The sequence below is a fragment of the Pseudochaenichthys georgianus genome, chromosome 1, assembly GCF_902827115.2.
Source record: "Pseudochaenichthys georgianus chromosome 1, fPseGeo1.2, whole genome shotgun sequence".
Taxonomy (NCBI): domain Eukaryota; kingdom Metazoa; phylum Chordata; class Actinopteri; order Perciformes; family Channichthyidae; genus Pseudochaenichthys; species Pseudochaenichthys georgianus.
In genome coordinates this window covers 39,040,894-39,063,020 of record NC_047503.1, presented here as the reverse complement: position 1 = coordinate 39,063,020, position 22,127 = coordinate 39,040,894, and the positions used below count along the sequence as shown (strand labels likewise).

Sequence of the window (22,127 nt, the reverse complement as noted above, 5' to 3'; positions counted from 1 at the left end):
TGTAAGCCAAATCTAGAATATCTTTATGGTGCTGTGCCTACATGAATACAGGCATGCATGGTGTTATGCAGTATAGTAAGTGGCTCTTTAATTATATAATTAATAATATAATAATGTACACTTAGAGAATAGTTCCCTTTAAGATGGAGAACAAGGGATGTTTAAATTCTGAAAGCAGCAAATATAAGAAACTGGTCCGACTGCAGTCTGTATCTTTGCAGTTGTATTAACAGATTATCATATCTAAGCCTCTAAAAGTATTGATGAGTTTCCTGTCACATGTTTGTAAAATATTCCCTTAAATAAATACATGTCTTCCAGTGGAGTTAATTTCTCTTCAATTCAACTCATCATACTGGCAATATTTCATTTACAAATAAATGATAAATAATATCCACGTACCTGTATTAGTATTCATCGTCCCAGTTGGCCTAAATTTGAGCTTGACAATTAATTATTGACATAGAAACAGCAGTTGATCAGAGTAATTATATACTATATTATCTCACTCAACATCCATTTACTTACTAACTAAATATACAAATTAAAACAGTTCATAGCTGTCAGTGTTCTAGATTGAGCTGCAAATCAACTATAAAGCTCAATAATTATTTTGTCAATAACTGCACATCCTGGTTAAGAGTAATTCCTGTAAACAAAATCCTATAAATGTATCTTTCTCGCAATGTAATATCTGTGTGTATATCTCTAATTGGATACTGAGAAACCATATATGAATAAAAAGCACAGTTTTTGTCTAAGCCAGTGAATTAAACAATTGACAAATAAAAAAAACGTGATTTAATGACTCTGAGATGTTAGAGGAATTGCCACAATAGTGTACAAGGTAAAAATGCCATTATCTTATAACATATATTTATTTCCCACCTTAACTTGCACTATTACTTATCAGAGCAATGAGATGCTGAGATTTGACTATCCACTACAGTATTAGATACTCTTTCAGCTTAAACATGAATAATAAACCCCAGTGATATGTTTCAGTTTTTTTACAGAGACCAAAGAAAAGACACCTATTTAGGAAAATACATTCAGAGCTGAAATCTGGAGGAAAACAAACCCAGAAGTGGTGCAGGGCTCCTTTAAAGTTTTCTCACAGTGATTCCACATCAGGAAAAATGAAAGCGATCTTTCAGTCTTTTTAAAAACAGTTATTGCAAAATTACAATTGTGAATTCAAGAACTCAATTTTATTTTTTCTTTGACTGTATTTTTAAAATAAATATAAAAATTAAGAACTGGTACATGGCATCAGTTACAGACATGGCTTACACAATAGCTGCTGTGAAACAGATTCATTATTCACCAATTTTCCAGTCATTAAAAAAAATAAAAAACATTAAAACATATCCAGCTCAACGAAACACAGCGAGGATCATGATATCGGCATTCATTTAGATCGCGCCCATTCAAGCAAACATACATTAAAACACCACAGCCATCTCCACTTACAGTAGTTTAAATATTGGAAGAAAAAAAACAATCACCAAGCATAAAAAATCAAATGTAGCGTTATCGTACAATCACACAGGGTGTCTGCTCCTGCCCTGCAACAACTTTCAAACATCAGGCAGCCACATCATTCAGTCAAGACAGGCACAGACAACCTTTTTATTTTTCAGCTACAAACGGCATAGAAAAGCTAAAAATTAGAATAAACTTGCATAGCTGTGAAGCGTACAAAAGAAACAGGTGCAAAGAGTTTTACTTTGTATTACAGCTGGGTGAGAGTCACTGTCTGAGTGTGTGTGCATGAAGAGAAAATATGTGCACCGTGTGAGGAACAGACAGAAAGGAAACATAAAGTAGAGGTGTAAATCCCCCCTGTGCAGTGAGTGAGAAAGGGCAGAGGTGCGGTGGTTTGAAGATGGGGTTAGTGCGTTTGTACAGTAATGCATGTGGTCCACGAGGGGGTGAAAGTGACTCCGTGGGGGGCAAGTCTCAAAGTGAGCCCTGGTGAGGCTGGGAGTTTTTCATGTTCTTCATCTCCAGCTCCAGCTGTGTGACGCGTACGTCTCTCTGGTTGAGAAGTTCCCGCAACCGTCTGATCTCCTCCTGCTGCTTGTGGAACTTCAGACGCAGCTGTGGACAAAACACACGATGGGAATATATCTACTTTATATGGAGGACTGAAGCTGCCATGACAACAAAATAATAGTATAAATATGAAGAAACAAACTTAGAATTAAAAGCCTTAATTATCAAAAAAATTGCAGGTTTATTTGATAATAAATAGGGTGTTAAATCAAAGGTTAAAGAACCCTCATTTAAATATGGGCAAAAGTATATAAAAAATCCAATAAATAAGGATAAATAAAGAACACAAATAAATACGGACTGAAACATATACATTCGTTTATTAATTACATCTTATATAAATAAGTAATATGTCAGATAAAAAACATTTTATATATATTTTTTTTATTGTGTTTTTTTATCTTCCTTTTTTGCTCTTTTTTTGGCTTATTTCTTTATTTGTTATAATGGCATCTTTATTCCTCCATACATTGGAGTTGCTGTTCCATTTTGATTTCCTTATTAAAATCTCTCTAACCGTCCAGTTGACATGTTAATGTCGGTCACTTTGAATTATTTCAGAAAACTCAAAGCAAGATCTTTGAGGGTAAAGCTGATGGTATTCTAACTGTACCATCCATTTGGTTAGTCCATCTCTACTAATACTTTCAGACTCCCCAAACCTGTCAGTGGCATTGATTACTGCTGAAAAATATATAGTTTAAAATGTAAAAGAAGGAAAAAGGTTGATTCCTTAAACAGCTGGGTACTCAAACAGTATGATATTGTAATAAAACTACATATCTGCTGTACATGTATATGTGTGTGCGCTGAGGAATAAGATATTTCAGTTCAATCCCTCAGTAGGATTACTTGAATGTTGATTTTGGCATTTTCATGGGATTTATTGTCAATAACAAAAATATAGAGCTTCCGCAGCCTTATCCTTAAGCTTTTTGAGCAGCAGCTGGGACCGGTTACTGGCAGCTATGGTATACCGTACAGAAATCAGATCTGGTTTTCGATACTTTTTTTATTTTTTATATAAAAGTGAGGCGTAATATCCTTAAACTCACGACCAAACCGTCGGAATTACGATATCAATTTAGCCGTGAAACTCCGCAAACGAGTCACTTTAGAAAATCTAAAGTGTGGCTGCTAGGGCTGTCAAGTTAACACGTTAATAACAAAAAATTAACGCCACTAATTATTTTAACGCGATTAACGCATGTGTATTTTTTGTCCTCTGCCGCCCCGTAGTTTCAGAGTGCATCGAGTTTAAAATACCATTTACAAGCTGATGCTGACAGCCCCGCTCCTGCCGTCCGCTTGCTGCAGACCACACTTCCACGCTCACCGGCAGGCACCGACTGGCCATCGGGAGGACCGGGAGGGTGTGTGTATGTGTGGCGCGAGCGAGAGAGAGAGTATGAGAGAGGTTCCAGGTTGAATTGAGGTGGATATTTTTAATGTTCAGAGGTTTTTATGTTTAATATTCATGAGAATATTTGTCATTGATTAAATAATAAACAAACATTTGCATAAAGCGGCTGCATATGACTGCCAGTCTGAATGGTGGGGTCTGTAACCACTGCAAGAAGTTTATTTCTGGGAAAGGTGGCAACACATCCAACCTCCAACCAATGCTGTCTCGTATGGCAACCAAGTACCTTTGTGTTTAGGGAAGCAGCGTGCCAAGCGAGAGAGTGTTCAGTTCAGCAGGTGATATCCTACGCTGTGAAAGGGCCCGTTTGGATCCAGAGAGCAGATATGCACAATATGAATGCACAAAACTGAACTGTGATGGGATTAGTTTTCTTTCATCAGGCAAATGTTGATTTTAATGATGTTATTTGTTTTATGTGCAATGCCGAGATCCCATGATCCTTTATATGTTCTCTGGTCAGTCGAATCTCAGGTTGAATATTGATTATACTGCTGCCATTTTCTTCTTCCGTTGACAAGATGTGCTATTCACGACTGATGGTTGATATAAATGATATTGCAGAATCAGTTTCCTTCATAGATAACGTGTTTTTCATTGTTTGTTCAGTACTAAAAGGTCCAAGTCCCACAATTGAATTTAACATTCATTTGACATGTTAACTACATCATAAAGCGCTTCATGGGAGTAATTGCGGGATGATTCAATTTTTCCCTTATGCAACATGAAAGTATCACGACATGTATCGTGTTGATACATGTCGGTATTGTTGAGTATCGGTATTGTTCAGTGGTATCGGTATCGTAAAAAAGTCAACGATATGCAACCCTACTGTCAGCCTTCCATCAGTGCACACATTTATCTCGTGCCCTCATTGGTCATGTGCTCGTTCGTGTGTGTTGGAGGAGGGGCTCTGTAAGGAAGTGGCAGATTTCTTCCGGTTGTGTATTTTCAAATTCTAGCGCACTCGAGCTGGTTTCTCCAAAATGACCTACCCCACCTTTAACTGATGATGATTTTGCTCATATTTTACACAACTTACTGATGAACTCAACATCATTCAAAGTGATGTCTCCGTTTGATTAATTATTTGATTTGAATGTCCTGTCATGTATATTTATTTTGTTCCATTAAAATGTTGTGGTTAGATCAGATGCCTCTAAAGAAAACCTTGAAGGATTCAGGAGGATGGATTGACAATGCAAAAGTGTAGGCTCATCTCGAACTCTTCTATTGGTCTTATGGAAAGCACACAACGTCTCTGCCTTTGCAAACTAAATAATTGCAAAAGCAGTTGGATATAAACTCAAAATCCCCCCCGTACCTCATTCTCTGTCTTGGGTGGAGAGCAGAGTCCGTAGTCTTCTCCGTTGCTGACGGGCGTCCAGCTCCTCTCCTCCTCTGTGTTGCCGCCGTCCTCCTTTCCCTCTTTGGTCTCCAGTTTGTCCTGAATGTAGGCCAGCTGCAGCATGCCTGGTCTGCTGTGAGAGCGCCGCGTGTCCAGTGGGTTTCCCAGCCCCTTACCCATCTCCGAGTACGACTCTGCTATTTGACTTCCAGGCTTCAGAGACATCAGCACCGGACCTAGAAAGCAAAGAGAGATGGAGGAGGAAGAGAGGAGGAAGATGAGCTGAATGATGGTGAAATAACATTTAGAATATTTCTTCTAACAAATCACACTGAATAAACTACAGGAGAGTAAGACCAATCTCCCGTACTTTGAGCAGCTCAAATACTAGATTTGCTGAAGTACTTTAGCTTTAAATGCCAAAGTAAAGGATCTTACTACTTCTCCCACCACTTTAAGGAAGAACCATTATTAAATGTTTAAGCGCTTTGAGCACCAGCAAAAGCTTTATAAATCACATGTATTATTATTATTATTATTATTATTATTATTAAATAAGGTACCAAAGGACTATAAACAGTGGAAAAGTGACTCAAAATACACCTATGCTATAGCGAAAAACTTTGCAATGCAATTATGGCTAAGCAATCCATAAATGTTGTCATAGTAACCATTGTATCATGATTGCCGTGATCTTAAAATAAAAATAAGAAATAAGTCCAATTGAATGAAAATGTATACGTTTTTGTTTTACGTATTGGATACCAGAGAAGTACTCTTCTCAACATGGCGATCTTGACTAAACCCAGCCCTACCTTTATTTCCTGATCTTTATAGGCATGTTTGGACCCCGGTTACAATTTAGTTTGGAGCAGTTCACCACCACATCTGTAAATCACGCAGCACCTCGCCATCATACACAAATGTCACGCAAACACATTAAGTCTGACCTTTATCGATGCCGCTGAGCCACTCCTCTGCAGACAGAGCCGGCCTGTTGCCAGCCGTCATCGGATAGATGTCATCTTGGTATGACTCCGACTACAAACACACACACCTTCAGATTAGCTCTCCGTATTCTATTTAATTCAAATTGAGTATTTATTTTGTATATCTCCCTGGTGTTTGTGGTTTGTGTGAGACGCTGTGCTCTCACCCTGCGGGGGACGATCATGGAGAGAGGCTCGATGAGACTCTTGGTTGTCACCAGTTTGTAGAACCTGAAAACCTCACAGGAGCTCACGTCCAGACCTCTCTTAGGCATCACACCTGAAGGAAGACACACAGACAGTTTTACTTTTAGAGCTGCACAACTGAGCTTTAATATATGTATAGTATATCTTGTTATATTCAGTTGACGGTTATTAACTGAACACTAAAATGGATATTTGGTAAAAGGTGTGACAAAAACCAAGACAAAACATAACTGCGGTAAAAAAAAACATATACTGTAAATACGGCTTGACAAGAATGGACTGTAATGCTCATTTTGAAAATGCAAAAGTCAAAAAAGTTTTACAAGTACACATGTATGTTAGTATTGAGATTGAAAAATAAAATATGGCAACGTGGTACCCACCCGGAGCACAGGCCAAGGGGCCGTGTGCAGAATAGAAATGATAGGCTTTTAACACCCACTCAACTTAATAACAGTAATGACTTTATTAAGGACACACAATAGAAAAGGGTCCATGGCGTTTTAATCCTTAGACCCTTATAATGCATCTGGCTTGCGTTCCTTTAGGATTTATTACTTTTCTGCTGCTTTCAAGTTTTTTTATCGTCATACACACAACAATTACAGTTAAGCCATCGTTAGGGATGAAAGTCTTAGGTCTCTGGCACCCTTTAACACTGCTCATTAAGTTTGTATAAAAAGGAAAAAGGCAAGTAGAAAAAGGAAAGAAAGAGGTAGAGAATCTAAGACTTTAAACAAGTTCAAAGGGGAAACCCATATGTGTAAAGCTTCAGTTAAAACGACATTATTTTTACCACAGAGCTTTCATCCTGAATATCATCTTAACGTCTGAAATATAGGGTATGATATATAGTACTCTAAGACTGTGAAAGGTCTACATTGTGCTTATATCTCTGTAAATTGATATCAAAGAACGGTTGCTGTTTTAGTACCATACAAAAATATATTTGCAAAATCCCAAACTAGAGTTCTTTCATTCAAAAATATCTCTTGAGTTTAAAGTCTAAACCTTGAAAGCATGTCTGTCTTCAAATCACCTGATCTCTGACTCCGCCCTGATCAGCTGGTTTGGCTATTCAAATATTGCAGGCTTATTTGCACAGTAGCTTTGCTTACAGGTGCAAGAGAGTCAGGAGGCCCAGAAGGCACGCATAGTTTCAAAAACAACCACATTGTACACACTATGTATGGACAATTCGACTTCCAACATACTGGGTTTGAATTTAAATGTATAGCACCTCTCTGTGTGGGTATTTATGTGTGTATCTGTGTGTTTCTTACCCATTCCTTTCTGAGGTTGGTGTGAGCGGTACTCCGTTAGGTAGTGGATGTAAGGTTTTTCCGAGCCGATCTCATAGTACCTCATATTTCCGTCACCCTGACAGAGACAAGAGGAGTCTTTATAACAATGTGATTAAGAGTAATTTGTGTATTAACACTTTGTAGTTGCTGTCAGAGACCCACCTTTCCAGCAAGGTAGAGCATGTGAGTGTCGGGGTCGTAGAAAGGAAAAAGGACTCCTGAAGAACCATCCAGGTTCTCCTCTAGCAAAGGCACAGACAAATCATCCTGAAAACAAACAGAAAACACAAAAATGAAGCAACATGGACAACATTCCCTAATATTAAAACACTCATTTAAATCCACTTCTACATAAGAACACTCTACAGCGCTGAATTAAAAAACCTGAGTGCTCAATCCCTAATCCGTGCTTCAGCTTTAATCTTCCACCCACGATACACTCTCTCAAAACACAGCGAAATCCACATGTTTCTCCACTAGATGGCAGAGATGTGTTTCAACTTCATTTTCAGTTTTGTTTTAGCCATGAGATTACACATTAGGATGAACCGATGCTAAATGTTTTTGTTTCTACAGTGAGAGAATTTGATTCACACAGATGAGCCATTTCAATTCAATTAAATTCAAAACCTTTATTTATCCAGGTAAAATCCCATTGAGATTAATGATCTCTTTTTCAAGGGAGACCTGCAGCAGTAGGTTCCGCAAGAAGACATAGAAACATAAACAACAGAACAACAAAAGGACATCATACAGAAAAATGTACAGGGATTACAATTTACATATTTAACCACATGTACAGGAACCAACAGCATCTGATTTTGTAGCATCCAACCGAGCTTTAAAAACATGTAGTGGTACTAGCTTGGTAATTTTCCATTCTTTTTGCAGACTGTTCCAAGTTAGTGGAGCTGCACATCTAAAAGCTGTCTTCCCTAAGACAGTCCTAGCACTTGGCACATTTAATAAAACCACAGCATGCGATCTCAGGCAATAAGTACTTTCAATTCGCAGAGAGATCAGGGAGCAGATATAAGATGGTAGTTTATCCAACATGGCTTGAGTTGGTAAGGTACATTTCCCAAAGATTATTAGGTCAAAAATATTCAACTTTCCTCACGTCTTTTTGTATGAAAGGTTTAATATGTAACTTTTACACTTTGAAAGGTGTAAAAACCTAGAAACTAGAACTATGATATGCATTTTATTAAATGTTGTTCTTACATTGTCCCAAACGACTGCAGTTCGTTTCATGCGCGCAACATTGTGGAAAAAACAATACACTTTTTATATATCTTTGTCATTGTTGTTTTATTGACTAAACGGATAACCCATGAATTTAGAAAGACAATTGGATAATTAAATTGATGATGTAAATATATATCTTTTAAAGTTTAGTGCAGCCCAACCTCTTTGTGGTGAAAAAAAACCCTTTTATATATTAAAATAAATCTTTTGGAGATGAATAAAAAGAACTGGAAACACATTCAGTAAGTAATGAATGTAAATACTTTGACTGCAAATTATTGAATTGTTGTGAAAAAAAATATATAAAAAAACCCTGGGATACTCAGAAGAACTCTTTTTAGCAACTATTTTTAGCCCAAGAAGGTTGAAACATGAACTAAGGCTGCGGCCACACGAGGACGAAAACGGCTAAACGCATAGGATTAATGCAAACGCAATCACAAACAAGCTTCCGTCCACACGCAATAGTTATACGGATAGTGTCTGTCCACACGAGACAGCTCCGTTTAGCTCCAACCGCTGGAGAAGCTGCAGTACATATGCCGAGCCTGTAGTGGCGCTGTAACTTCCTCCACAAAAGCAGCGAAGAAGCATGGTTGTCATGGTTGCCCTTCTGTTTATTCTCCGCGGTGGGGGCCGAGGGAACCGGGCAGAGTTTTTCGCCAGTCAGCGTGTATTAAAGTTGAAATCTTCCGGACACAATTATAAAAGTGCCGGTAAAAGGTCTTCTTTGTTATTTATTGAGCTTTAAAACAAATGAATAACGACTCTATATAATATAATAATAACATACACGGAGCCTCTCTTTTTCCTCCCTCTCTTCGGACAGCGTCAGTGTCTGTCTCATCAGCAGCTCATCCAGTAATCAGTGACCCGGCCGACAGTAAAAATAAACATATTTATAACTAGTTTAGGGAGTTTGAGAGGTAATTAAAATAGCTAAGGGTGATGATCTGACTTGAAGTGTGTGTTTTGCTGCAGCGGGAGGAGCTGCAGGTGAGCAGAGCTGCGTGTCTCCGTCCTGTCAGATTAGACTTCACTTGCGTTTAGGTCCATATCGAGAGAAAGATAAATAATCTGAATTCAGGGTGCAGTTTACTTTGACGCGGGGGTGAGCAGCAGAGGTGGGGAGAGGAGGGGCTATTGCCTCATCATTATTGCTGTAGATGTTGCACAAACAACTGTAGCATGGTCAATAGCGTCCGGAGCACGATAGCAACTCTGCGATCCGCCATTGTTGTTGGCGAAACACTTCAGCAATGGCGCGGGGTAAGCGGAGGTGAGCAGAAGAGGTGGGGAGAGGCGGGGCTATTGCACAATCACTATCAGTGATCTGAAAATGATCGTATACGGCGCACACACGGAGCCGTTTGACCCCCCAGAGAGTTGCGTATGCCTTTCTATCCACCTTGGGACCCGTTATCGTTTCCTCAGTCGTTTAGTGCCGTATTCGGTCGTCCTCGTGTGGCCGAACGGTCTATATGACACTAAACAGTAACGCAAACGACCGAATTCGTCCTCGTGTGGCCGCAGCCTAAGAAAATAAACTAACTTGAAGCTACCATGTCTAGCTCATTCTTGAGGATGGGAACAGCATGTGTGACAAAATGATCTAAACTCAAAGGTCCACAGAGTGTCAGATCATCATCGTTGGTGAATGGAGGTGGTTCAGGTGTTGAACTACCGTCAACTGATGATAATTGATTGTAGGTGTCATCATATGGCATTCACTCCACATATTGAAACCTGATCCAGCTTATAATTAGCTAATTAAGACCCAATAACGAGTGCCTTGTAAAAGCATAAATGGACCTGAAATGAGATTTGTCAGAAAACACTTCCTGTAGCTCTCACCTGATCCCAAAGCGCAAACTGTCGGTCGTTCCAGCGAGACGTTCCCGATGTGAAGAGCATCTTCAGGTTTCCCAGGAACAGCACCTTGCTGGCTTTGTGCGTCTTACAGTTGGCTTCCTGCAAACACAACATACATCAAACAACCCTGAATTTCCCCTCGGGTATTAATAAAGATCCATCTTATCTTAAACATTTGGTATAAACAGGTTTTCTTAAAGGTGGGGTAGGTACATTTGAGAAACCGGCTCGAGATCGCTAGAATTTGAAAATACACAACAGGAGAAAATCTGCCACTTCCTTACAGAGCCCCTCCTCCAACACACACGGACGCGCACATGACCAATGAGGGCACGAGATAAGTTTGTGCCCCGATGGAAGGCTGACAGGCAGGTAGGCCATCCAATCCGTTTAGCCGGCCCGGCTAAACGGATTGGTCGTGCTTTTTACAGTATTACGGCTTCCACAGATGAATTTTTTTTATGGATTTTTTGTCAAAGCACTTCAGATATTCATTGCTATCGGGATGTTAAGCGCATTCCATGGAATATAACAAAAAGTGTATCTCGAGCCGGTTTCTGAAACTTACCTACCCCACCTTTAAGTTATATTAAAAAGGTCTACACTAATAATGACGTTTCACAGGACAGAATGGTGATGTAATGTTATGTCCACGTGAGGTTATTTGGCAGGGGAAGGTAGTGAGAGCGGACTGATGTGAGTGCGAGTCATTGGCTGGTGACCCAAAGGTCTGTGGAGTTATGCTGTCGGCCTGTTCGGGCCGGAGGTGTGAGTTTTGGCGGTGTGCTGCTGGATGAGAGCCTGAGCTGGGAAGACGGAGAGGAGCAAGAAACTCACTCTCATGCAATTTCAGTTGCTGGGAGTCTAATGGAAACAACAACTAAACGTAAGGTTGCATCTCCAAAAAGGCTTCTAATAAAAGTGTTGTGATGAGAACATCTAAGAGAAAATGCAAATGAGTTGCTGCTTATGAAACACAGACTCTAAAACAAATTCAAACATTAACACTTTTGTTCAGAGACTAACTTTTTGAGCTGCAAATTTATGTTTTTTCGAAATAGCTTTTCAAACTTTTCTTTAAAATATCTTAAATAAACACAGTGTTTGTACGAGTTTCATTCACAGTGACATTAGGTACGCTGGCACATACTGAAGCTGCAGCCTTTTTAAATAAGAGCATTCTCAAATGTAATTGCAGGAACACACACACACACACACACACACACACACACACACACACACACACACACACACACACACACACACACACACACACACACACACACACACACACACACACACACACACACACACACACACACACACACACACACACACACACACACACACACACACACACACACACACACACACACACACACACACACACACACACACACACACACACACACACACACACAGAGTGAGAGTGAGAGTGAGTGTGAGAGTGAGAGTGAGAGAGAGAGTGAGAGAGAGAGAGAGAGAGAGAGAGAGAGCCTGACCTGCAGTAGGTTTCCTGAGCGCGGCTCTATGATTCGGACCTTCCTGTCCTTGCAGGTGGTGGCGAAGAGGCTGCCGTCCGTGTTGAAAGACAGAGAGAGGACGACGTCTGTATGATGGCTGATTGTCCGTACGGGGTTTTTGATCACCTGCTCTGGACATTCCAGGTTCCAGATCATCACCTAGAAGAGTTGAAGGCAAGGGCTTGAACATTTTGTGGGACATTCACTTATTGAAGATAACAAAATCAGACAGATTGCAACTTTTATCTGACGAATTAATGCATTTCAACAAAAAAAAAAGAATATTTTATCTTATTTTACTGTAATAGTAGTTAATCACTCCTATGTGTCCTGACTCAACTTCCTTTGGTTCTCTATATTAAAATGTTAAGCCAACTGGTTGATATGAAGGGATTTCTCATCATGTCTTAACATCGTTTAAAGGGGTTTTCACATTTAAAAAGGTATGGAGGAAACACAGCTATTATAAAGAGGGGGAGATGCAATATATCTTATATTATATATATACATATAATTTCAGACAATATTTCCTCATTGCACTTGGTTGTACATACGATACATTTGTAAAGAATCCCTTCTTTTTTTTACATGCAGGTTATTTTAAAGCCTACTGGTGCCTTGAGAGTTGGCACTGCTATACATTTGACTTAGAAGGCGGGGGGATGTATATATCCAGCCTCTGATTATGTCTGAAATTGTATATGCGACGGGGGCTCAACTTCCCATCAGCTAAAACACGTGGGTTTGCTATCCTGGCTCCAAAATGGTGGAATGAGCTCCCCATTGACATCAGGACAGCAGACGGCTTACACACCTTCCGGCGCAGACTGAAAACTCATCGACTCCACTTCGAGCGATATAATTACCATCAAAGCACTTATATACTAATAAAGGACTGGCTTATCTAAAGCCAGTTGAGTAGCACTTGAAATGTGTTGGCTCTATGAAACCTGATGTACTTAAAGGATTCTGTTTTCTTCAAGTTTGAATCTTCTTGGTCGAATGCACCTATTGTAAGTCGCTTTGGATAAAAGCGTCAGCTAAATGCAATGTGTATAAATATATGTGTGTGTGTCCGCATCTGTAGCCTGTTATTGTCTCATTATACCGCACTGTGAATGAATTAAAAGTAAATATATAAGTCGTCATGAACACATCTGTCCATCAGACAGAGGGCTGCTGTGCCTCCTGTCATCATTAATGGACGTCTCTTTAAAATGACCGCTCAGAGGAGAGGATTTCCCATTTCTCTAAACGCCTGCTGCTTCCCCTCCTCTCTCCTCGGTTCCCCTCCTCAACTCCTCCGCTCACATCTCCTGTGGGCGGGACTAAGACACGAGGATAGGAGTCGAGGAGGGGAAATTAGAGAATTGAGAAGCCTTCTAGTGTTCTTTATTTAGACTCTGACATGGGACTTGCCCCATTTCGGATTGCAGCAGAAAAACAGTACATTTACATGTAGAATGAACATTCCTGAAATGCTGCTGTCACTTCTAAAGTGATTGTGAAGCTTTGTACTGTAGATTGCAGTGTTACTGTCAGCAATCTTTGTCTTTATCATGATCAGATAAAAAGAACTGGGCTGATAGATCTGTGACCTGTATGACTGCATTGCTATACATATCTTAAACTGCACTGTAACTTTTATCCATGTACTTTTTCTTTTAATGTTTAATTGAACTATTAATATTTTAGACTGCACTGTAACTTTTATCCATGTATTTTTCCTTTTAATGTTTATTTCATTAGCTTTTCTTTTTTAATGCTTAATGCTTAATGTCTTTCGTAAAGCACTTTGAATTGTCTTGCGTTGAAAAGTGCTATATAAATAAACTTGCCTTGCCTTGCCTTGCCTTACAGTACACACTTGCTACAGTATATGTCACAGTGGCTTGTTTGAGCTCAAAGGTTTTTTTTTGGGCAGAGTTAGGGTTAACTTCTGTGTGTTTGCATTACCTTGTAGTCATAGGCCGTACTGAAGAGGATGTTGTTAGCAGTGGGGTGCCACTCGATGAGGCCCACTCTGCGGCTGTGACCCTGGAGCTCCTTCCACGGGACTGTGAGGTTCTTCAGCACGCCATGAGGAGGGATTTCCCACACTTTCACCTGCAGACACACCCAAAAAACCATCATCAAGACCTCATGAAATATGATGTTCTGTCATAAAATAAACTATCACAGTACACCTGAATTGACTAGTTGATTTGTTCATAAGCCAATATAAAAAAACATTCTTTTTGATTGATGTGCAAAAATGTAATGCTTCCAGCTTCTCAAGTTTGCTATTATTATTTATTTGAATAATAATTTACAATTTCGTACAATTAAGCGCCATTTCTCCTTTCTCTCCGTCATTGATTTGATAAAGGCGAAATGGCAGAAAAAAAACTTCAACCGACTGCAACCATAAAATTTAGCTTTTACATGAATGCTTGCATCAGTAATGATGAGTACTTTTACTTAACTTTAAGTGCATTTTTCAAAATAGTTTTTACATACTTTTAGTTAATTTCCAATGCATTTTTACAGAGCGGCATCAGCACTTTTTAGTGAAGGCTTTGAATACACCACTGTAATGCGGCTTTCACACCAGCGCTTTTCCCTTTCTAGCTCCGAGCTAGAGCTTTTCTGGTTCAGCTCGGGTTTCCCTTTTCTGCTTCCGCTCTGTTCACACCGCCCAGAGCCTGACTGGTGCTTCTGCGGCATTTACTGACCGCTGCAGTGCTGCTCTTCCACAGGAGTTTATTCTCCCGTTAGCTCCCGGTTAGCTCACACTGCAGCGGCCGCTCTAAATTATTCACTGTCCGACTCACACAAGCAGCTGATGCATATCCCCAGTTCCCCTTAGCCTAAGTGAATGTGTGTCAGTCTGAATTGACGCTGTTTGGCATCACAACGCTGTTATAAAAGTTTCTCTGGTATACAATGGGTGATGTTAGCATAGCAACCGAAGCTAAACTGACTACTTGCTATTGCTATCCTATTGTGGCATAAACCGTTTTCTACAGGCACATTTTACCGGCGTATTTTTATTATGATTCTACTTGTGATAGTCGGACACGACAACCTGTGCAGCCCATGTATTGATTCCATCCTATAGCTGCTATAATACAAAACAACACGTCTGCCTCTCTCCACAATGATCGATAACAGTGAACGGATGGTCAAAGTAAGGTACAAATAAACAGAATCACACGAAGCCTGGTTAGTGTTGCCTGACTTTATAAAGTGTGTTTATAGGCACTACTGCTTGTAGGCAGGCATGACAGTCGACCTATGTTCAGGGGAGGTGGGTTTAGTTTCCTGCACGCCTCGACGTAAGAGAGATGTAAGCGACGCCACCTCTTAGCTCCGAAGCTCTTGCCTCTAGACCGACAATTTTTTGGAGCTGGAAGTGAACCGGATTCCGGAGCTAAGAGCCGGCGCCGCTGCGGTGTGAACAGGAAAAACCGGCACTTTTCAGGCTCCAGCTCCGAGCCGGAGCTGAAAACGCGTTGGTGTGAAAGGGGCATAAGAGAGATCACAAACGAACAAAATCAATATGTCTAAATCTATGACAAATAACGATTCAATAAATAATTGAGGGTCCATTGGATACGAGAAATAAATTACTTTAAATAAATGGTCTTATATCACTCTCCTTTCTCTTTCTTTGTACATTGATTTCTTGTGAGCCAAGTCATGGCCGAGGAATGTGAGGAATGACTTCTTGAAGGCTAAACAGCAAGGCAATACAATAATCTCCCTGCTGCTACACGCTCATAATGAAGGGAAATGATAACACATCGGTGAACTATTTGTACTTTAGGTGGGTGTGTGTTTGTACAAACCGTGGTGTCCTCAGAACAGGAGGCGATGCAGTAGTCGTTGAATGGATTCCATTTGACGTCTAACACATTTCCTCTGTGGCCCGATATGCGGGGTTGGTGAGGATCCACTTTACCTGTCTGATAAACAAACAAACAAAAGAGGATAAAATACTGAAATATAAAAGCCAAAATATTTATATCATTGAGTTAGTCTGACATTCTGATAACAGTGCTATGTTTTATTGCAATATAAACTTTCATTTATGTACAGTAAGCTAGCTAGTTCAGTATTAAGACTGGAAGCAGGGGGAAAGCGCTACATCACCAGCTCATGTTAAGCTCAAAAAAGCACATTATACTGTATATTCTTTGTTAAATCTTTACAAAAAAGTGTAAGACAATGAGTTAACCTGTTACAGCCAAATTATATTTTGGCCAGTCTTGGATAGAGTCCTGGCCACTTTATGCTAACTATTCAAATCGGCTGCTAACTCTGCCTACTGTACATACTGTCCGCGTTTGTTGGACACGTGTATAGAAATCAGGAGAAATGGTCTTATTCCTTGTCAAAACCTGGTTCCTACATTAACCATAATGCAACTCAACCACAAACAGGGAGATATTCAGGTGTGTAATGCTAGTAGCAGCTAATGTAGCCTGTCGAGGAGTGGACTGTAGAGGAGTGGACTGAAGAAGCTCACCACTTTATAACTCCACCTCCGTGACGATTTTAGGGGGGTTTGAAACTTGTAGTCTTTAGAATAAGACAATGTACAAACAATGTAGACTCAAATGACGTCCCTTGAGGTAATTTATCGAAATTCAAGCCTAAGACCTGTAAACTGACTGACCAAATAGGCCGAGTTTCCCTTTAATATAAAACATTAGTGCAGATTTAAAGACAGATAGCAAGCTGGTTTCTAAATATCTTAACAGGACAAGATCTTCACATACAGTATGAGTACAAGCTACAGAGCAGTCAAACTCTTCATGACATTTAAATGAAAGTATTCAAACTACAGGCAGAGCTACACAAAATGTTTGACACACGCCCTGGTATTTCATGATCCTGTTACAAGGGAAAAGTCAGAGAGTTCTGCTGAAGATTTTCTGCCTGGACAAGTCTGCTAATTATGCAGTTAGTACGAACAGAACCTTCCTACTGACACACACTCAAACACACCTGCAGGCTTGATTACTGTGTAGGTAAGGTGTGTCTGCATGGGGATGATGTAACCACTACCTGTGCTTTCCAGCAAACCTAACATATGCACAAGAAAGTAGAACATAGAAGCACTGTTCTTGTGTTTATGTTTTAACTACTTTCTCCACAGAACGATAGTTTATCTGTGAGCTCACACACAAAGATGGGAGGTGAAGGGCGGCAGAGGGGGGGAAGTTTCACCTCCTCGAGATGGTGAAAGAAGTGGAAGAGGGAGGTCAAACGATGAGTTATGTCATTCCTGAGCATGTATGCAATTCCTGCCCAAGCTAGGAGGCTGGTGATAAGTCAAAGATAATTTAAAAGTTGGACACAGACAGAGAGAGGGAGAAGGGAGGGAGCTTGATAAATCGCTCTCGAATGGAGACATACAGCAGGACTGTACATTTTACCGGCACACAATAAGGAAGTCTGGCTGAGTTTATTTGAAGGATCACTGTTGTTCAGTGGCGGCCGGCCCATAGGGGCGCTAGGGGCGCCGCCCCATCTCTTCCCACATACAAAAAAAAGAATTTTATTTTATTTTTATTTTTTTAATAAACAAGGTAAATATTATATAATTGGCATCAGTACAATGTATAATCTATAATAACATTTCGTTTAAAATTGTGTTACGACGATGTCTAAAGTTACTGATAAGTCACATGTTTCCTGCCTGGCCTTGCCCATGTGTCATTACCTTTATATAGTCTATGGTCATTACCCTCTCTCATCTGGCCGGTAAGAAAGGAGCCCTCAACCAGTGCAGCAGCAGCCACTAGCAGCTGACTGTTGCTATCTGTAAACTATGATGGTGAAACATAATTTCAGCCAATCAGCGTCGTCAAATCTGATGATCACCGGGCGCCAATGTCAGTGCCCGGTCCAGTCTGTGAGTAGTTTGGACACTAGTGACTCGTATCCGGTGGGGTGACGCAGTACGGCAGTAGTTGATGAGGATGGCTTCATGTTCAAGGTGGAGTCTCCGGACCTCGGTCCCCGCCCAATTCCGTTCAAGAGCTAATCTCCAATCCTTTCGAAAGGAGAAGTTTGGGAGATAAACTGTTGCTTAAAGACCTTGGACCGGACCAACCCGATTTGTATATATCGCAGCAAGCTCGTGAAAAAGACAAAACGTATCAACGAGGCTTCTCACGTAGCTGGTACACCAGAAAGGCATGGCTAGCTGGATGCAAACAGGTAAATGCTGTCTTTTGTTTCCCATGCTTGTTCTTCAAACAGCCGGGGACAGATACGATGTGCCCGTGGACTGTGACGGGGGTAAACGATATGAAGCATTTGTCCGAAAAAATTGAAAAGTACGAGTGCACGAAGTAACATATGACAAGTACCTTCAAGCTAGCCATGCTAGGCAAAGCTAACATAGCATAACAACACAGCCGTTAGCTCTTATCACTCAGAGCTCACAGCTCTTCATATCTGTTCAGAAACTAGACAAAAGTTAAACAAGTACAAACCACAGACTGTCTGTGTCATGGCGAATGCAGTCGCTGGTTTATTTATGTCTGTATAGGCCGTTGTTGTGAGTGTGGACGGTCGGAGCATTTATAACGTTAGCTTAGCCAATCTCCATTTAGAAAACACGCATTTTAAAAGTCTGCAGACTTGTCAAAGCATTAATTCATGGTTTTTACTAACCGGTATCAGTATGTTGTTACTTCGGCATCATTTTGAAACGTGTATTACAATTAAATCACGGTCAAATATGTTCATCTTGTTGTAGTTGTAGCCCCCTTGCCAGCGATTCTCTCTCTAGTTTAGCATACTCAGCCCGACTCAGCCTGGTTGTTCCTGGCCCTAGAACCTCGATTTTATGGGGCCAGAAAAACTGTGAATTAGGACCCGCTAGCCGGTACTAGGCCAAGTGGAAACGCAACCAAAAACGGGCCCCGCACGGCTCGGCACGCTTAAAGCGAGCTCCGCGCTGCACTGGAAACGCGCCATTACATCACCAGAAGTCCTAATTTAAGGGGTAATTTCTCCCAAAAAAAAATGTGTACTCACTATATCAACAGCCCCACCAAAAATATTTTCCACCAGCCGCCACTGCTGTTGTTGCTGATAACACCGGTGCATGTGATAATATGCATAAATAACGTCGTGGAGAGTTTTTGATTTATCATGTTTAAGGTGAAGTTGGTGGGGGAGATAAGGCAGAATAATGAGGAGGAAAAAGAAGACCACATGCAATGTTTAGGTTGAAGTTAATCAGCTGCCGGGGGTTTCCTGGTATTTGCTTTGGCTCCACTGCTGCTGTCCTATTTATAATCTGAGAGCAGATCTTTCTTTCCCAGGTGTGCTGTGTGTGCACGAGCAAAGAGAAACCATGAGAGATGTCGAACACTCAGCAGATTAATTGTTCTTTTTACCAAAGAGAAAAAGTTATTTTAAGTAGAAAAGTAGAGACCTGAGATCCCTGCTGAGACCAAACGCAGTATCTCGCAATGTTAACAGAAGGGAAAAGCATTTGTTATACCTCCCTGTGATTATGGTCTGTTCGATAATTTTATTGTTTCTTCCATGAAAATTACGTAATCGTAGTTTATTCCGTAATCCTGTTTATCAAACCAAACTAAAAACACGACCTCCATGGCCGAGGTAATAATGTTCTCACCATAATAATTTCTAATGTGAAATTCCATTGCTACACTTTTTTCTGAAACTTCCCAACTTTTGGTCAAAGCTAATTTCAGTTATGGGGAAATGTTTTATGTTGATTTTCCTGATGTCTCCTGTTTTAAGCTTTCTAGGAAGCTAGTTGAAACATTAAGCAGCATAATAACTATGATGAACTACAGGTAACGTGACCCAATTTGCCTCGAGCTGGATCAGGTAACTATTTAGGGGAATTTTGTATTAAGGAATGTAAATGTAATTGTGGTTTGCAGACATATTTTCAGTTCACCTTTTAACATAATGCAGCAACACCTTCTATTACAACCTCAATGATAAACATTACCAACTTTCTGACAGTGTCAAAAAATATTGAATTTTCGAAAGCTTTGCAAAAGCACAATTCATGGCAAAGCTGTTGTCTTTGATTGCCTTAGATTGTAAAGTTTATCTTCTAAAGTCAGCTGTTTTTCAACTAGAGAAATGTCCATCTATTGCTTAAATGTCTATATTTAGACTATTCCTTGCTTTTTTCTACCCTCATAGCAAAAATAAATGTCTCCCTTCAGGGCACATATCTACAAAACACATCACAGTATCCATTATCAGCATCCTGAATGCTCCTTTAAAAAGCTGACATCAGGGAGTAAAAGCTGCCATGAGATGGAGATACTCACATGATGGACGGACAGGACCAGGAAAGCCCCTCCCCCGGCGCACTCGGTGATGACTGCCAGGAAACGTGGGTTGACGGCACAGAAGTTGTTGTCCTGGACGCTGCGTGTGATTGGCACGCCGTCATAGCAGCTATCCTTGACGGCTGGCTTACCGAACACGTGGCGGAACTTGGAGCTGCGGTACTGAGGACGCCATGTCATCTGAGAGAGGAGGGAGGAGAGGGGAGGAGAGGTCAGTCAAGGAGAATCATCTCTCACAGTCCTAGTGCAAAAAAACATGCTTAATTTGCACAAAAGGTAACCTTGCATTTAGGCATTTTTCTGCAAACATTTAGGACTGCAGCACTGCAAAAAGCCTACAAATTCATCTTTGAAAGTTTTGTTCTTCTTTTCTTGTTATATGTTTTCCGTTACTGTTTATTTGTGCTCTGCTGCAAGTCCGATTACCCCTATGGGACTATAAAGAAGAACTGAACTGATGGGGATAGGGCTTTTTATAGGTGGCGATACTGTTTCTTTCCAGTATTAAGTAACCAGATGAGATCGATGTTGCAAAATGTGAGCAGCCAAAGCTGAGAAAAATGCTTCCTCCGAAAAAACACGCATTAAAGGAACATGCATATGTTTGGACGAGTAGTTTGATTAGATTAGGGGTTGATAATGACAATATCCACACTCATGAATCATGATTGTAAATATGTTTTTGTGGTAATGTCAGTTTTACTTTGGATGTCAGTGTTATCCTTGATTCATATTTTTTTGACTTCTTATGCATGAAATATGTTGTTAGTTAAGACAGTCAATTATAGCGGAGAAAATAAACGTGGGAGACTTCCCAAATACTGGGAAGCCACTTTCTTAAAGCCAGTCGATGCATATGTCATTATTGTGAGAGATAAGTGGCTCTGGTCCGCTGGGACGAGGCCTGGCCAGCCGGCATGTCTGCTCCGCTGCTCTGCCTGCTGCTGCTGCTGCTGCTGCTGCTGCTGCTGCTGCTGCTGCATAGTCATTACTTATGAATTAGTGGAGGAAGAGGAGGTTGATGGACAAGATGTTAACGTACAAAAATGGACCAAAATAACAACACAGAGAGAGCAAGCAAGAAAGTGGGCAATGGAAATAGGAAAAAGCAGGACAACAGGGGGAACATCAAAACATGCCGTTTTCTTAGAAATCAAACGCCCCCTAAAACATGTCCTTGAAGCAATGACATCATTCTCTTTATGTCATCGCTATGTTTTTATGTGGCAGCCTTTGTGATGATGGCTAAATAAATATGATGCAAACAGAGTGACATCACAGTGAGGTGTGGCTGCAGCTCTGCCGGCTGCAAAGAAGCTGAGCAGAGAACGACGGATAATCTTCTTTAAGACAAAAAAAAACAAAGAAGGAGAATCTCAGAAAGGCACGGAGGATTGTGACTCCCGGTGTCTCAGTTTACTCCTCCACCTCTCAACTTCTACCCCGAGGCCATCACAGAGCCCCATGCTGTCACACAGGAATGTTTCCCCTCCTGAAGAGGGGCTCCATTTAACCTCTCAGGTGTTTCAGAGTCAGACACCATCAGTCACATCCATACACAGTGTTTCCCCTATATACAAATAGTGGCAGCGCAGCGGCGCAGCTGAAATATGCGCGCCGCTGCTAGGGGGGGCCAGCCAGGTAAAAAACATTTTTGACCGTTGGCGCTCATCCAAATGTTCGGCCTTGATGTAACAACATTTATAATAAAGTAAATGTAACACCCTTTTCACCCCGGTTACACTTTTCATTTGCCCTGTACGATGGGCGCTGTAAGTGATGAAAGTGGGAGGTGTTGGCTTATCAGGCGCCC

General features: G+C 40.7%; 1 protein-coding gene across 4 annotated transcripts in view; it reads right to left on the bottom strand.

Moving 5' to 3' along the window:
• Window positions 1-787: 787 nt before the first annotated feature.
• coro2aa (coronin 2Aa) overlaps window positions 788-22,127 on the bottom strand; it is a 46,844-nt gene continuing 25,504 nt past the window's right edge. For all 4 annotated transcript variants that reach the window (XM_071203548.1, XM_034086741.2, XM_034086723.2 and 1 more), the window contains 11 exons: window positions 20,294-20,494; window positions 15,803-15,919; window positions 13,929-14,078; window positions 11,952-12,131; window positions 10,432-10,548; window positions 7,492-7,596; window positions 7,309-7,405; window positions 5,986-6,098; window positions 5,780-5,870; window positions 4,806-5,065; window positions 788-2,103 (listed from right to left, as the gene is read on the bottom strand). In XM_071203548.1, coding sequence (XP_071059649.1) covers window positions 1,963-2,103; window positions 4,806-5,065; window positions 5,780-5,870; window positions 5,986-6,098; window positions 7,309-7,405; window positions 7,492-7,596; window positions 10,432-10,548; window positions 11,952-12,131; window positions 13,929-14,078; window positions 15,803-15,919; window positions 20,294-20,494 — 1,572 coding nt within the window. In that variant the 3' untranslated portion in view covers window positions 788-1,962. The remainder of the gene's footprint in view (window positions 2,104-4,805; window positions 5,066-5,779; window positions 5,871-5,985; window positions 6,099-7,308; window positions 7,406-7,491; window positions 7,597-10,431; window positions 10,549-11,951; window positions 12,132-13,928; window positions 14,079-15,802; window positions 15,920-20,293; window positions 20,495-22,127) is intronic.